At 40.8% G+C, this 16,316-nt stretch overlaps 1 protein-coding gene across 2 annotated transcripts in view; it reads left to right on the forward strand.

Annotated features, from left to right (window-relative positions):
• The first annotated feature begins 1,209 nt into the window (after positions 1-1,209).
• The window catches only part of DSC3 (desmocollin 3), a 37,703-nt gene continuing 22,596 nt past the window's right edge, over positions 1,210-16,316 (forward strand). For both annotated transcript variants that reach the window (XM_061169130.1, XM_061169131.1), the window contains exons 1-5: positions 1,210-1,278; positions 7,918-8,002; positions 9,586-9,785; positions 11,470-11,589; positions 15,240-15,395. In XM_061169130.1, coding sequence (XP_061025113.1) covers positions 1,210-1,278; positions 7,918-8,002; positions 9,586-9,785; positions 11,470-11,589; positions 15,240-15,395 — 630 coding nt within the window. The remainder of the gene's footprint in view (positions 1,279-7,917; positions 8,003-9,585; positions 9,786-11,469; positions 11,590-15,239; positions 15,396-16,316) is intronic.

Here is a 16,316-nt window from a genome sequence, read left to right on the forward strand (position 1 = left end):
GGAGTTCATCCTGAGTCTAGTAGGTGGGGCCTTAGAGGACACAAAACTCAGTCTAGAGAGAAACAAAGGAATGTGCCCTAGTGTTGTAAGCTTCCTCTCTATTAAAAGGTTTAGCATACTGGGCTATGATGAATGCCTTTATTCTTCCCTCGTAGACTTTGAATTGCTTTGGGCAGGAACTGGGTTTTGTGCATTTCCTTTCTTCCAGCCCCAGTGCCTGTGCAACTCTGGGCAGTGATAAACATTTGTCGAATGATATTGAATCTGGAAGCCTCATTTTATACTAGAAGCTTTTGTGTGGTAGATTTTTCTTTTACCACAAACTGAAAAATTGCGTCTTAGTACAATTACCAGGTAATTACTCAAATCAATAATTTCATATAAGAAGAACAAATTCTTAGAAGACTCAGATAAGGCCACGAGATTGGCAGGAAATGAAAGCTTTGAGTGTAATCCCTCATATTTTGGGTGCGTGAAAATGGTAAGATATCAGAATTTCCTTTATTTGCTTTTAATTTCTGGTATAACAAGTGTCAGCTTATTCATGCCTCTTGGGATAATTTCCCCTCCCGTCCTTTATCTTATCGCGTGAGTCAAATTTGGGAAGAATACGTATATTTTGCATTAACCAGGAGACTTTGCCCAGCATTTGATCAGATGTTGAAGGGAGGATCCGCTGGTCCAATGACAAGGGTGTTGCTGGCACCCAGGAGCGCCCGTGTTGGGGCAGGGATCCCTGCAGGCGGTTTTGGGTTCTGCAATAGGAATGCGCCAAGCAGCGTCTGCGAGGAAGACGCCACTGAGATTTGGGCGGAAGGCGTGGCAGCCGGTGGGGTGGGGGTGGGGGTGGGGGTGGGGGGAGATGGTCGGGGCGTGGGAGAGCTGGCAGAGAGAGGGTGGCCTGGACAGCTTTCCCGCGAGCGAGCACCCCCGCGCGGCCTCCGAGAAGCCTAAGGGCAGGCTTGGGCAGCTCCCCAGAGGCTCTCGCGGTGCTAAAACTTGAGAAAAAACGAGGGGCGGTGCGGCGTCTCCCGAGTCCAATCCTGTCTCAGGAGTGAAAACGCTCTCGGGCAGGCAAGCCTGAAAAAGGGCCGGGCGACGCAACGAGCAGCTGAAAGAAGCGCACCTCCGCACCGCTGCACCTCGGCGGGCTCTGGTCTCTTGCGTCCCACCCGGTGCCTGCGTCCTCCTCCCCGGCCCCGCGCCCCGATGGCAGCCAACGGGCCCCGGAGCTCCCTGCGCGGAGCCCTCTGCAGGCAGCTACTGCTGACCCTTGTGGTGAGTGGAGCCCGGGCGGGATGGGGCGCGACCACCTACCCGGAGCCGGGATGCGGCAGGGGGGCGAATGGGCCCTGGTCCTGCGGCGGGAGCGGTGGGGGCGAAGCGGTGACATCCGCGGCTCAGCTCCATCTTGGGGGGGCGGGCACAGACGAGCCAGATTCGGGCTCTGAGGGATGAGGATGGGAAACGAGTCCTGGCGGGACGGTTCCGGACTGAGGGTTTTGTTTCGGACTTGTTCGAGTGTTTGAATTACAGGATGGGCTCCCGCTTCGCTGAGCTCTCTCGTGCGCCGTGGCGAGTGGGCCGGCTTGGGGTTCGCGCTCCTTTCCTGGCTCCTAGGGCTGGTGATGATGGTTGGGGTGGGTTTGGGTAGAGAGCGAAGAAGAGTATTGGGTTAGGTTTTGGAGGATCCCTGAGTGAGTTACAGGGGCTGACCCCCTACCCCAGGGTCCCCTGGGATGGGGACGCTGGTGAGAGGAGGGGTTGGAGCGGTGCCCCTGGGTCCCGGCGTTGAGTTACCTCTGAAAAACGGCTTCCAGGTTTTGCCTCCGTTGAAGCAGCTCACCGGAGCGGTCCACCCCCGCTGGCCACCCGGAGTGTACCTGGGGCGCGAGGGCGTGCGCGGCTCGATTAGGGATGGGGGTTGGGTCGGCGGTGTAATGGGGGGAGTGGGGTGGGGCAGAGGGGATAGAATCAGGCTGAGAGGAGTGTTGGGAGAGGCGTGGGATTGGGTGGTTCTTTGTCCGGCTCCAGGCAGGACTGCGCAAGCCCAGAGCCCAGCCTGGGGTCTTCTGTGCCCAGGAAACCTGAGACCCAAGATGAGATCCACCCCGAGAGGAAGGTACGGACAAGTCTCGGATAACTCGCGAGACACAAAGCAAAAAATCGGGAACTCTGTGCGATTACGCGGAGCTGCGGGCGAGACCACGGCTGCGCTCAAGACGTGCTCTGGAAAGAAGCTGCGAACCCCCGACTGCCCCGCGCTTGGTCCGGTGGCGAGAGCACCAGCCTGGCTCGGGAGCAGGTCGACTCTGGCTACTTGGATTCTTGCTGCTCTTCTGCCCCCAAGCAGGGCATGTTGGTGCAAGCTTTGACCTCTCTGAATCATCGAGTTATGAATAATGGATTAGTAGTTATGATCTAAGATACATTGATGGACAAGGGATTGTACAGATGAGGGCGTCGACCTGTCAGGTAGCTGTTCCAACAAAATGAGCTGAGAAACGACTCTTTACAAGTGGGAACTGCTTTCAAAGTGTGCTCTTTTGTGACATCTTTGAAAGTGTTTCCAGCTAATACGTTTAAAAGCGTGAATTTAGTGTTTTGTGTTTTCCCTGCGAAAGGAATCCCGGAATGGGGAGAAAAAAAACAGAGAAGGTGCTGTGTTCTCAAGATTTCTCGTGTATTCGCTGGAGGGGAGGGCGTGGAATGCAAGGAGCTGTCCCGGTGGCAGGGTGTGGTGGTGGGAGTACTGGGGTGCGGCAAGGCAGGAAGGTGCCTGTATATCTAAACAGGGATAGCATCAGCTTTAGTGTATGACTTCCTCGTTTAGGATTATTTTTTAAAAGAATTTCCTGAAGTTTAGATTAAATGGTCTATCTGGAGACTTGAATACTAGAGAGTGTATATAGAATAATTTCTTTCACCTGCAATCCTCAGTTTACAGACAACTTCAATTTCTGTCCAGATGGATAAATTAAGACTTCTGTTGACCATCCTATATCTGTATTTCCTTTTGACTCCTAGGACTCTCCACTTTTCAGTATAATATTAAGGGCATAACATTTTAGAAACGCAGTTTGCATTTTATGGATCCCTTAATGGATCTCTCAAAGACAATTCTTTGTTTGAAGAGAGCTCTTCAAAGCAAGTCTTTAACAGAAAACTGAGACTTTTAAGGTGTTAGCTTTCCCACTGAGCTGCCCCGTAGGTTGTGGAATCTTCCCTTCTGCACTTTTCTCCTGAATCTGCATCCCTTTCCCACCTTTCTATCCTCAGTATACTCCAAACTGCTGCAATTAACTACAATTCCTAATCATCCTTCCACACACATATACAAAGAAAAGGAAGAAAGGAGAGGGGGAAACTAGAAAAGAAACGTGTCAGATCATCCCATTATTGTTGAAAGCACTGAGTATCTCTTAAAATGTTTCTCCTTTTAAAGTAGCAAAATTGTTAGGAATGGTGAAAACTAATTCACATTAGCTCAGTTGCTCAGATGTCTTCTGTTATAAATAAGGAGATCCTTTTATATGTGTGTTGAATATTGTTTGCCATATCAAATCCACTTTGGGAATTATATTTACCATTATATATTATAAATGGTATGTACTTGGACATGGTTAATCTATCACTTGCTAAAAGGGCTCTTCAAAAGGAATTAAAATAGTATTTTTCTTTATAACATAACATGCTTTTCCCCTTGGAGTATGTGAAATTCTGCCTGCAACCTATGTTGACAAACGGGCATTCTATCTTTTCAGACTTTATAGCATTTGAGAATAATGTGACTCCTTTAACAGACTTTTTGTTATTATTGTTCTTGATAACATTTGACATATTCAATTTTTAAAATAAAAGTGAGTATAATACTTTCTATTATCTTTTGCATTAGTGGGGGAAAAAAGCTTAGGACAAATAAAAGAAATAAATGCAAACTAGTTTATTTCAAAACCACGATCTTAAGGAAGTCAGAGTTGTAGTATATATTTATATCAGTGCATTATCACCGACCTTCTTTAATGGAGATTATTGGTGCTCATATTGAGATACAGCTAAATGGTGCAGCACTCTCTGAGTCACTAAATACATGTAAGCTGTGCACATTTTTTGGCCCTGTTGTAATCCTTGTGGCAGTTGCCACCCCATATATGGCATCTCTGGTGACCTGCAGCTAATCATACTTTCCATTTAACTAGAATCCCATCGTACAGAGTTTGGTTAGAAAGAAATTTAGTAGACTCATCAAAGCACTGAGAATACAGAAAGAAAGGTAAATATTACAATTCAGGGTGGTAAGAACTTGAAAGGTAAGATTTCCGTCTTGAAGGTGGCTAGTGTCCACAGGAGAAACGACGAATTGAAAATTCTGTAACCGATATGCTCAGTCAAGATCTCCTTTATGTTTCAGATACTCTATAAATTTCTGTTCTTTGGCTTCTTTTTCCTCTATTGAAAAAGGTGTTATTTTAGAAAGCCTACCTTGCGTATTCACTCTAACATTGAACAACAGCACAAAAATGAAACACTGGCAGGTATGCCTGTGTTTTCACTCTCCCTTTGGCATTAGATAGTTCTATCAGGATTTAATGATTTGTATGATAAGCTTTCTATTATACAATTAATACAATTTGGACAGTACTGTAAAGTGAAACAAAGCAATTCATTTCTCCCAGACTAGAGTAGATAATACTTTATATTATCATTTTTTAAAACTTAATTTGTTACATTTTAATATAAAGTTGCTCGCAACTCTTAAGTTTTATGTCAGATATTTAAAGTTGTCCTGGAGGGTTCTTCATTAAAATAAATTCTTTTATAACTCAAATAGTCAATCCATAATTCATTAATCTTTAAAAAATTTTTTGTATGTTGTATTTTTTTTGTTGGGCACTCATCTGTACAAAAGTTACTTTTTTTTTTTTTTAAGTTACTTGCCTTTCTTTTATTTATTTATTTATTTATTTATGGCTGTGTTGGGTCTTCGTTTCTGTGCGAGGGCTTTCTCTAGTTGTGGCAAGCGGGGGCCACTCTTCACCGCGGTGCGCGGGCCTCTCACTATCGCGGCCTCTCTTGTTGCGGAGCACAGGCTCCAGACGCGCAGGCTCAGTAATTGTGGCTCACGGGCCTAGCTGCTCTGCGGCACGTGGGATCTTCCCAGACCAGGGCTCGAACCCGTGCCCCCTGCATTGGCAGGCAGATTCTCAACCACTGCGCCACCAGGGAAGCCCACAAAAGTTACTTTTAAAATACCTTTAAAAGTCATTAGTTCATCATTGCTAATCTAATGGTGGTTTTACTTTATTTTATTTTTTTACTTTATTTTCAGTAATATATCCAATCCCCACAAACATAGTATCAGATTTCTTTATAATTCAGGAAACATGGCATAACTGAAATCTATATATGAATATCATCCTTTCCAATATCAATCCCTTATATTAATGAATTAATTGTACATGCTTTCCAGTGATGTACTATACAGCGACGAAGATGAATGGGCTGCTGCTATATATTCAGCATGGATCCATTTCACAAACATAATTTGAGGAAAGAAATCAAGTTGCATATAATTAGCATATGACTACATATATTTAAAGCCTAAAGTTGGCAAAACAAACCAATCTTCATTAGGGATACATACTCATGGGATAAAATTAAGCAGAAATGGGGAAGTAAATGATTTACAAAAAAATATCATTCATTAGTGGTTACCTGAATTTGGAGAGGTTGAAGTCAGGAAGAAAATGCAGTTATATAGGGACTTTGAAAATAATAGTAATGTTTTATTTCTTAACTTTGAAGGTAAGTGCCCTAGTGTTTCTTTTATTATTTCTTAAAATACACGTGTACTTAGAATATATCTTATGAAGAACAGTTAAAAAAGGAAAAAGAAACAAGTAATATAGAGGATTAGCAAAACCAAACGCTATCATTTGAAAGTATAGACCAACCTGCTATGATTGAACAAGTGAAAAATAGAGAAGGCACAGATAAGACAATATTAGCAATAAAAAGAGGCACAGTTATGGAGAGGACAGATGTTTTAAAAAGTAGATAATAATATATTATTCTAGTTAATTTGAAAAGAGACAAAATAGGCAATTTTCTACAAGACACAAATTACCAACATTGACTCGAGGAGGTATACAAACTGTAAATAGACTTATAAAGACACTGAATTAGAAGCCAAATGTCTCCACATACACACACTGTCATATCCATCAAGCCCAGACCTGAGATAGGTGAATTTTTCCATAATTATATGGAACAGATAATCTCTACCTTATATACATTGTTTCAAAGAACAGAAAAAAGTGGAACTCTCCCTAACTCATTTTATGAGGATGGTATGAAGTTGAAAAGTAGTAGCCTGATCTTACTTGTGGACATATATTTGAAATATTAAAATAAGTGGCAGCAAACAAAACCAATAATGTATTTTTAAATATGTAAGGGCCTATTTATGGAATTTCAGTTCCATTCCATTCATCTATATGATTGTCCTTACACTAGTACCACTCTGCCTTGATTATTGTATTTTTGTAGTAAGTTTTGAAATTGGGAAATCCTTCAACTTTGTTCTTTTTCAAGTTTATTTGGGTCTTTGGGTCCCTTGCATTTCCTCAAGGATTGATTTTTAATTTCTGCAAAAAAAGCTATTTGGGATGTCAATAGGGAGTGCATTGAATCTGTTAGATGAATTTTGGGAATACGTCGTTTAATCTATGAAGATGGGATATGTATTGTGAATAGAATTGTTTGCTTAATTTTGTTTTCAGATTTTTTTATTGCTAGTATATAGGAAAACAATCGGTTTTTGTATGTTGATCTTGTATCCTGCAACCTTGCTGAAACCACGTATTATTTTTTTTGATAGTTTTTAGTGGATTCCTTAGGATTTTCTATGTACTAGATCATATCATTTGAAAATAGAGACTATTTTATTTCTTCTTTCCCAATCTGGATGCCTTTAATTTTATTTGTGTGTGTGTGTAATTGCCCTGGCTAGAACCTCCAGTACAATGTTGAACAGAGGTGGTGAGAGTAGGCATCATTGTCTTGTTCTTTATGTCAGAGGAAAGCATTCAGTCTTTCTCTGTTAAGTAGGATGTTTTTCATAGATGCCCTTTATCACATTGAGCAAAATCTCTTGAATTCCTAGTTTGTTGAAAGTTTTTTTTTTTTTTTAATTAATTAATTAATTTATTTATTTATTTTTGGCTGTGTTGGGTCTTCGCTTCTGTGTGAGGGCTTTCTCTAGTTGTGGCAAGTGGGGGGCCACTGTTCATCGCGGTGCGCGGGCCTCTCACTGTCGCGGCCTCTCTTGTTGCGGAGCACAGGCTCCAGACGCGCAGGCTCGGTAGTTGTGGCTCACGGGCCTAGTTGCTCCGCGGCATGTGGGATCTTCCCAGACCAGGGCTCGAACCCGTGTGCCCTACATTGGCAGGCAGATTCTCAACCACTGCGCCACCAGGGAAGCCCCTGTTGAAAGTTTTTAATTGTAAGTCGGCATTGGATTTTGTCAATTGCTTGCATCTATTGAGATGATCATATGGCTTTGTTCTTTATTCTTTTTTAAAAACTATGTTATTGAGGTGAAATGGACACACAAAAAGCTGTGCATATTCAATGTACACCACTTGATGAGCTTGGAGATAAGTATGTACCCGTGAGAACATCATCACCATCTATCCCATAAACATATCCAGTACCTCCAAGTTTCCTCTCACCTTCTTTATATATTATTGTTATTTTCTTTTGGTAAGAACACTTAACATAAGATTTACTCTCAGCAAAAATTTTAAGTATACAATACAGTATTGCTAGCTGTAGATCTCTAGGACTTATTTATCTTGCATATCTAAAACTTAGTTCTTTATTCTATACTGTATTAATGTGACCATTTTTTCCTAGGTCTTCAGTTTTGCTTGTGAAGCTTGCAAAAAGGTGATATTTCATATACCTTCCAAACTAGAGGCAGACAAAGTGGTTGGCAGAGGTGAGCAATTTCAAAACAGTGTTTTTAAAACAAATTTAATTTACTTATGCTGGAAAGAGCATGTTATCCAATCTTTGCCTTTTGGAATTAGCCTGAACCAATAATTAGATACAAGTCAAGTTTAAAATGTATGTTACGTTCTTTAGAACTCTGTAGAATTCTGTCATCGATTCTAATGAACATGTGCTAATCCATGCTTTTGTAGTCAGTTATGTTTTAACAGTAAAAATTACACAAAGAATTACATGTAGAATGTAGCCCTTTCATTACTCTAGGATTCTAAGCACTGGAGAGATATAGGTAAGGACCTGAGAGAATCAGAGCAGTATTTTTATCAATGCCATAGCTGCAGTGAGAAATATAACAAGGTGAGCTATTCCATTCAAAACTGAGCTTAATCAGCCATTTGCACACTTGAGAAGTTAGGGAACCTCAAACTTTCCCAACAGCTGGGAAGCTCTGCCCAGGTGGACTTTCCCTGTGGTACAGGGAATATTGGAGGAAAGCATCATGTTTTTTTCAGAGATACAGCTTGTCCCAGAGATACCACATTAATTTTCAACAGAGTGTCCCATTTCTGGGAAGGAAGAAAGGAGAGGATGTAAAGAGAAGTCGGGGGTGTTCCTCCAGGGGAATAGACCAGAGGTTATCACTCTGCTAAAAATGTGAACACGAGAGAAATATGTCATCACTTCTAAAGATGTTCACTTCATTTTGACTTAACGTTTCCATCTGTAACAGATTTGGATTAAAGTGAAAACACTATACATGGGTAACATGAATCTTTTGAGATGATATTACTTAAGTGAGTATTAGGTTATTACTTAAGTGTGTATTAACGTATCAGTTTGGTTTCTGTCAAAGCAGATAGTGGAAGAATGGGATGGATTTGATACTTTTGATATAAGTATCAAAACACTTGTATGATACTTATATTTTATGACTTTTCACTTGGCAAAATTCCCAGGGGGAGAAGATTCCACATAGAATTTCACTGGGGAGCCCAGGAAGGCGAGGAACAGGAACACGAAGAGAACTGTGGGCCCCGGGGGCGTTGGTGAGGGTCGGGGGATGTGACAGAAAAGTGCTCGTGGGAAGAATTTAAAGATTTTTCTTACTTGACTATTTGCCAAACTCATACACTCTGTCACTCTTTGTGTGTAACTTCTGGCTTAACACAGGTGTATCTTAAAAGACTCAGACTATATTGTTAAGGAAAACTTTTCTGTTTGTTTATCCAGGTGTGTGGGGGGGCACGTAGCTCAGCTTTGTCATGACTGCAACACACAGACGTCTTTAATAGGAAGATCATTTTCATAAGCCTGCTAGAAGCATATAAAGGTTTAAAACACCTTATTTAATACAAATATACAATCCAGAATTATCATTTTTTAACAGAGAAAGTATTATCACTTTAAAAAAATACATGTAAAGAGTCTTGTTAAGATATTTGATAAATGCAGAGTGATTGGTTCATTTCATTTCACTTCAGGATTTTGAAGAAGATTGTATGAATTATTTTAACACTGTTTTTCTTTTTGCATGTGTTTCTTACTTTACAACTTGGAAATTCCTACTTGCAGTTAATTTGAAAGAGTGCCTCGGATCTGCAGACCGCATCCAATCCAGTGATCCTGATTTCAGAGTTCTAGAAGATGGGTCAGTATACACAGCCCATGCTGTTGTGTTGTCTGATGAGAAAAGATCTTTCACCATATGGCTTTCTGACTCAAAGAAACAGACACAGAAAGAGATTCCTGTGCTCCTGGAACATCAGAAGAAGGTATTCAAAGTATATTGATATTTTCAGGCATGTTTTTCTTCTCATTTAAATACTCTCATTAAAAATTGCAAAGAAGACAAAAGAAAAAATGGGATTTATTTTCCTCATCTTTTCTCTTTCCTTCTGTTTGCTTTCCCTTCCTTCCTCCTCCCTTCCCTCCTTCCCCCTCCCTTTTCAACACTGGTTAGACATTGGATCTTACTTTGTTAAATCTAAATGACACCTCCTCTGTGAAGGTTTCTTCCACCTCTAAAGTCTACTTGCTTTTGTATGCCAGTGTCAGTTTGGTTATCCCTCTGTTGTAGCATTGGGAATTTTTTATTAGCGCAAACAATTTACCTGTAGTTGTTAAAGGGCATGAATCAATCCCTTTTGTGCTTATAGCCTCATTTATACCTCACCCATAGTCAATAGGTACCTGTTAAATTAATATTAAGTGCAGTAGTTCCCAGTGAATAAGAGGTTGATTTCAAGTGCCACAGTGATTCTGATGTTAAAATAGGATGGAAATCCTGGAGTATGCATGCGTCTGAATGGTATTAGCCACCACTCAGTGATTGTTCACTGTAGTTCTAAATTCCATGTCATGAGGAATGCCATTGTGAAAGTACTCACTGGATTACAACTAATCGATGTGAAGTGTATCAATGAAAAAGTCATCTAAATGCTTAAATGACTGCTTAGATGGAAATCACTAAAAACTCCAATAGTATGTTCTACAGTGATGGAAATGTTCTGTAATCTGCACTGTGTGACATGGTCACCCAATATTAATGGCTACTGATACTTAGCATGTGGCTAGTACAACTGAAGGATGGAATTTATATTTTATTTAATTCTAATTAGTTTAAATAGTCACATGTGGCTTGTGGCTACCATATTGGACAGTGCAGGTAGAGTGTTCAGGCAATGAAGAACACGCATTATCTTACTATAGTTCACCCGAGAGCATGAGGTTTTAGCAGAAAGAACAAGTAAGTGCCGTCTATAGATTGTCTGAAAGAGGATGTGTTCTCCATCTCATTTTGGGATGGAACGGGAAGAACTGAGAGTACAGTGATAATTTTCCTAACCTGAAAGTATGGTCAGTGTTAGAAAGGTATGTGAAATGAAATTTTTTGGTTCATGAAAGTGTTAAAGTCTGGATACATTCTTTCTTTCTTTTTTTTTGTTTTTTTAATAAATTTATTTATTTTATTTTATTTATTTTTGGCTGCGTTGGGTCTTCATTGCTGCACACGGGTTTTCTCTAGTTGTGGCGCGCGGGGGCTACTCTTTGTTGTGGTGCACGAGCTTCTCATTGCAGTGGCTTCTCTTGTTGCAGAGCACGGGCTCTAGGCACGCGGGCTCCAGTAGTTGTGGCACGCAGGCTCAGCAATTGTGGCTCACGGGCTTAGTTGCTCCGCAGCATATGGGATCTTCCAGGACCAGGGCTTGAACCCGTGTCCCCTGCATTGGCAGGCAGATTCTTAACCACTGCGCCACCAGGGAAGCCCCAATGGATACATTCTCTCTTATCCTTCTAACACAAAGAAGACCTTATTATCTGGTCTTTAGTTTCAGCATGGAAATTCCTGACACTGAGCCTCCAGAGAGGTGTTGGATTTATGGTCCATCCACTATTTTACAATGAAGGAGGCTGTGATGCTTTTGTTTATTGTTAATTTTCTTTCTCTAAATTCAGGTACTGAGGAAGAGACACACTAAAGAGACTGTTCTCAGGCGTTCCAAGAGGAGATGGGCGCCTATCCCCTGCTCAATGCTAGAGAATTCCTTGGGCCCTTTCCCTTTGCTCCTTCAACAAGTAGGTTTTCCATTCCTTCTGATTGGGATTGCTAAATTAGTTCCAAGAGTCTGTTTTGTCCAGGTTTTCATAACTCTTTAAACATTTAAAAATCAACAGATTTGATTGAAGATATTCATGAGGAGTCATAAAAGTACATAAAATGGGAAAATCACTAAAAAACTAATAATGAGAAAAACTAGAAAATCACTAAAAAACTAATAATAATAATAATATGAGAAAGACTCTACAGCCATTAAATGATCTTTATTAGTTTATTCATTCACTTAGCAGCCAGCTATTGAGCGCCTACCCTGTCCTGTGGAAGGCACTGCTCTAAGTACTGAAGCTAGAAATAACATTTAGTCATGGCCTTTGCTCTCATGTATTTTATGAGTCTAGCGAGGAAGATAGAAATAGGCAAATGATCACAATACTGCGTGATGAGTGCTGAGATGGGGCTGGGTTGGGGTGATTTGAGAACTCATGGGCTGAAATGCTGTAAAAAACAGAAAAAAGACTTAGAGGGGGAGGCATCTGAGCTAAAGCCTGAAGGATGGGAGAGTGTCATGCAGGGAAATCATTGTGGAAGAAGAGAGGGGGACAGAGGTGCAAGCAAGCATGGCTCCTCACAGGAGCTCACAGAGCTTAGTCTTCCTGTGTGTGATGGGCGTGGAGCAGGGAGATGGGGCAGAAGAGGCAGGTAGGGTCCACCCAGAATTGGCCAGGTGTGCTCTGCTAGACAGTTTAACTTTTTCCTAAAAACAAGTCATTTTTAAGCAGGGTCAGGTTTACTTTTCATAAAGATCCAAATGGAATATACACAATGGAAATAATGACTGAGGTGAGGCTATGGCATTGTGCTTGCCTTTTTCCCTTAAATTTCTATTACTGTGGTTGATGTTTAATACCAATGGTGCCACCCATGTCCTACTTGTTTATGTTTTTAACTATGCTTCCAGTGTCTTTCACACTTGTAGAGAATTCTATCCAGTTCTGGATCCTTGTTTCTTCTCTTAGATTATTGTACTTTAAGCACTGGTGAAAGCATCTTAAGAAATGATTTCTGTTTACCAAACTTATACTGATCAGAGGTAATTTTGGTCTTTGCACTGTTAAACCAGTCATCACTTCTAGTCCTCATTTCCTTGACGTGTGTCCATTTGATTTAGCTGACCTGTCCCTCCTCCTTCACGTCGCTTCTAGTACAACATTCACCTAGTTTTCCACTTTTCTCACTGGCCACTCCTTCTTCATATGTTTTGCTGGCTCTTCTTCATTCCCACATCCCCACAACCCTCACCACCCTGACCCCTCAATCTCTAAGTTTGGAGAGCTCCAGGGCTCAGACTATGAACCTTGTGTAATGTTTATTTATATTCACTCTCTCGGTGATCTCATCCAGCCTCATAGCTTGAAGTACTTTTTATACATTGGAAACTTAAGACTTCATATCTCCAGCCCAAACTGCCTAATTAATATTCCTACTTGGAATTTCAGTAGACATTTCAAACTTAACATATAAATATCAAATATTTGAGTTTTCTTATAAAAAATATCCTCCCCTCTCAGTTAATGGCAGCTCCATGCTTTCAGTTCTTGGGGCAGTAAAGTCCGTTCCGTAAGGTTTTAATTGTGGAGAGCACAATTCTCTTTAAGGAATTAACAGAGGGATTTACTATAGTGTATTAAACAGTTTACAGAATTGTTGGGAAGGCTGAAGAAACAAACTTTAGGTTGAATTTTCAGGAACGAATCTCCTAGTTACCCCACAGAATCTATAACCAAGGGACATACTGCTTTCTTCATGATGGGGAAGCCAGTCATTTTAGAGCCAAAGTGCCACTGCCATGGTCAGGAAGCTGCACTGGTCAAGGAACCATCACAGGCAGGAAGCTGCTCCTCCAAATGCAGCTCCAAAACAATCTTAACTGCTCCCATCAGTGTCCACAAAAAGATTGGTCTGTATCCTGTCTCTCAACATCCACAAAGTCTGTGAAAAACCACTAGAACTTCTGCTGCTGCAGGAAAAAAGAAAAAAAAAAATTGCACCACAAAGTGCCAGCAAAAACAGTAGAAGCAGCAAAAAGGAGGCATCTATCTCCCTTATGGCTTCCAAATTTCATGCAAGCACACCTGACTGTCTGTATTTTAATTCAGAACTCTCGTTTCAAGAGACCCTGGAAAAGGGAGAGTTTTTGGTTTGTTTTTATCTGAATCTTTCTAATAGCTACACTATGAGAGGACACAGTAGAAGGAGATGAAATCGATGCTGAGCCCCAATTTACCATATCCATCCATTCTTTATAGTTAAAATTTTAATTCCTGTATTATAATAGGATAAGGACATAGCCACATTTTACCAAGATCTCAAATCATAGTGGCTAAAGCATGACAGAGATTTAGTCCTTTCATGCCAACGTGTGATCTGGTAAAGAGATTCTAATTTGAGAAATCACCAGGGGCCCAGGCTTCTTTCCTTTTAAAGCTTGGCCATCCTTGCAGGTTCAAGATGGCTCATCATTGCGTCCCAATGAGGGGAAACACCCCTCCACTTTCTAGAGTACAGTCTGGATCCTGCATGTATTATTTTTGCTCACACCCTATTGACCTGACTTTTTCGTGTGGTCATACCTAATTGCAAGGGAGACTGAGAAAAATCTTTCTTCCAGGCAACCTCGTGCTGAACTGTAAATTCTAATACTAAGGAAGATAGGCAGAGTAGACATCAGGGGATACTTGCACCCACTGACATAGTGTCATCCCTGACTTCTGTCTTCACACCACGCAGCCAACCCATTGGCACATTCTGTTGGCTGTATCTTCAAATTATATCCAGAATCTAACCACTTCTCACAACCCCTATTGCTACCATGCTGGTCTAACAAACAGTTCTCTCTCCCCTGAATTCTTGCAGTAACTTTCTAAATGGCCTTCCTGCTTCTTCCTTTACCTGCCCACCCAAGTCTAATCTTAACAGAACACCAAGAATTATCCTTCTAAAATATAAATCAGATACTACTCTTGTCTAAATTCTCCAATGGCTCCCCGTCTGACTCCAAGCAGAAGTCAATATCCTTGGAATCTCTTACATGCCGTGCCCCTATTACTGCATTCGTCCTCCTCTCCGACTTCCTTTTCCCCTAGTTCTCTCTATTCCAACCACAGTGGCCTCCTTGCTCCTTGAACACTCCAGGAACAACCCTGGTCTGGTTGTTTTGCACTTCCTGTTTCCTCTGCCGGGAAGAGTCTTCCCTGTTTATTCTCATTCTTTTAATTTTTGTTAATTCCCCTCCCTAAGGAACATTACAACTGGCATTCCTTTCAACAGTATATGAGAGCCCCTGTTTGCCTCACCTCTGTCCACAGTGGGTATTATTGTTTTTTTCTACCTTTGCCAAATCACTAGATGGGAACCTGTGCCTTAATGTGAGGTTGTCTTTGGTTACTATTTATGTTGAACATTGTTGTCATTAAATTTGAGCAGTTTAAAAAAATCTTTTGCCAAGTTACCATTGTTCATTACCATTTTGCATGTTGATGAAGTGACAAAGGTGATTATTATATTATTAAAGTCATCTCTTTAAAATAAAAAAATATATAAACATATAAATTGTATTTAAAAATAGCATTTTCATGAAAAATTTTTTACATATGCTTTTTCCTCTTAGGTTCAGTCTGACGCAGAACAGAACTATACCCTCTTCTACTCAATAAGTGGGCGTGGAGTTGACCAAGAACCTTTAAATCTGTTTTTCATAGAAAGAAAAACTGGAGAACTATATTGTCGCAAGCCTGTGGATCGTGAAGAATATGATGTTTTTGATGTAGGAGTTTTATTGATACACATAACTTTAAATGATTAAACTATAATCATAGTTTAAACTAAACTTCTGATAGCGCATCTACTCTTTCCTGTCTTCTGAACTTCTTCTTAGAGGGGATCTGAAAGACAAAGGAAATAGATTGTGTAATGTTTTGGAATACTTGGTCTGCTCTTTATCTCAACTTCTATTAGGTAAGCCTGAAATGAAGCCAAGAAATTTAATTGTATTTGGATGTAAATTCCAGCAAATTTGCAGGAGTTGGTTTTGCTTATGAGATTCTCTTTCTCTCTCTGGTCGTGGTACTTTCTCCTCTCTCCGAGACAGGGCCACAGTTGATTGGAAGGTTCCTCTTCCAGTGTCCCTCTTCTGCTCTGTGTTTTTTGTTTTTCCTTTTTTGGTCTTTGTTCCACCTGTCTAATTATCTGATGATATCTGAGAAGTATATAAGGAAGCAAAACTGGGAGACCAAGTCCAAACGAGGCATAATAAGCCAGGATTCTGATATGGATGAACTTACATCAATGGGGAATCATTCAGACAATTTTCAGTGTAATATGGTCAGTGCTCTGGGGTCATGTGGTACAGGGGGACTGATTCCCCATAGGAAAGAGGGATTCTCTTCCTAAAAGAAGAGGGAAGAGATGCTGGGTAAGTAAACTTGACTGATGTTCACCACATGACATTTCTTTGCTTTTGGCTGGAAAATTTTCAACTCAGTGTTGTAATCACATGCTGAATAGAAATACGTTCTATTTGTCCACCAATAGGGGTCTAGTTAAATAAATTACAGCATGTCTATGTGGTAGATTATTAGACTGCCAATAAATCCCGTTTTCAAAGCATGTTTAAGGGCTTTGGGAAATGGTTACAGCATAAAGTCAAGTTTGTTTGCTTTTCGGAAAAAAAGGATATAAGCTTACA

Source organism: Eubalaena glacialis, chromosome 15 (assembly GCF_028564815.1).
Source record: "Eubalaena glacialis isolate mEubGla1 chromosome 15, mEubGla1.1.hap2.+ XY, whole genome shotgun sequence".
In the NCBI taxonomy this organism is placed as follows: Eukaryota; Metazoa; Chordata; class Mammalia; order Artiodactyla; family Balaenidae; genus Eubalaena; species Eubalaena glacialis.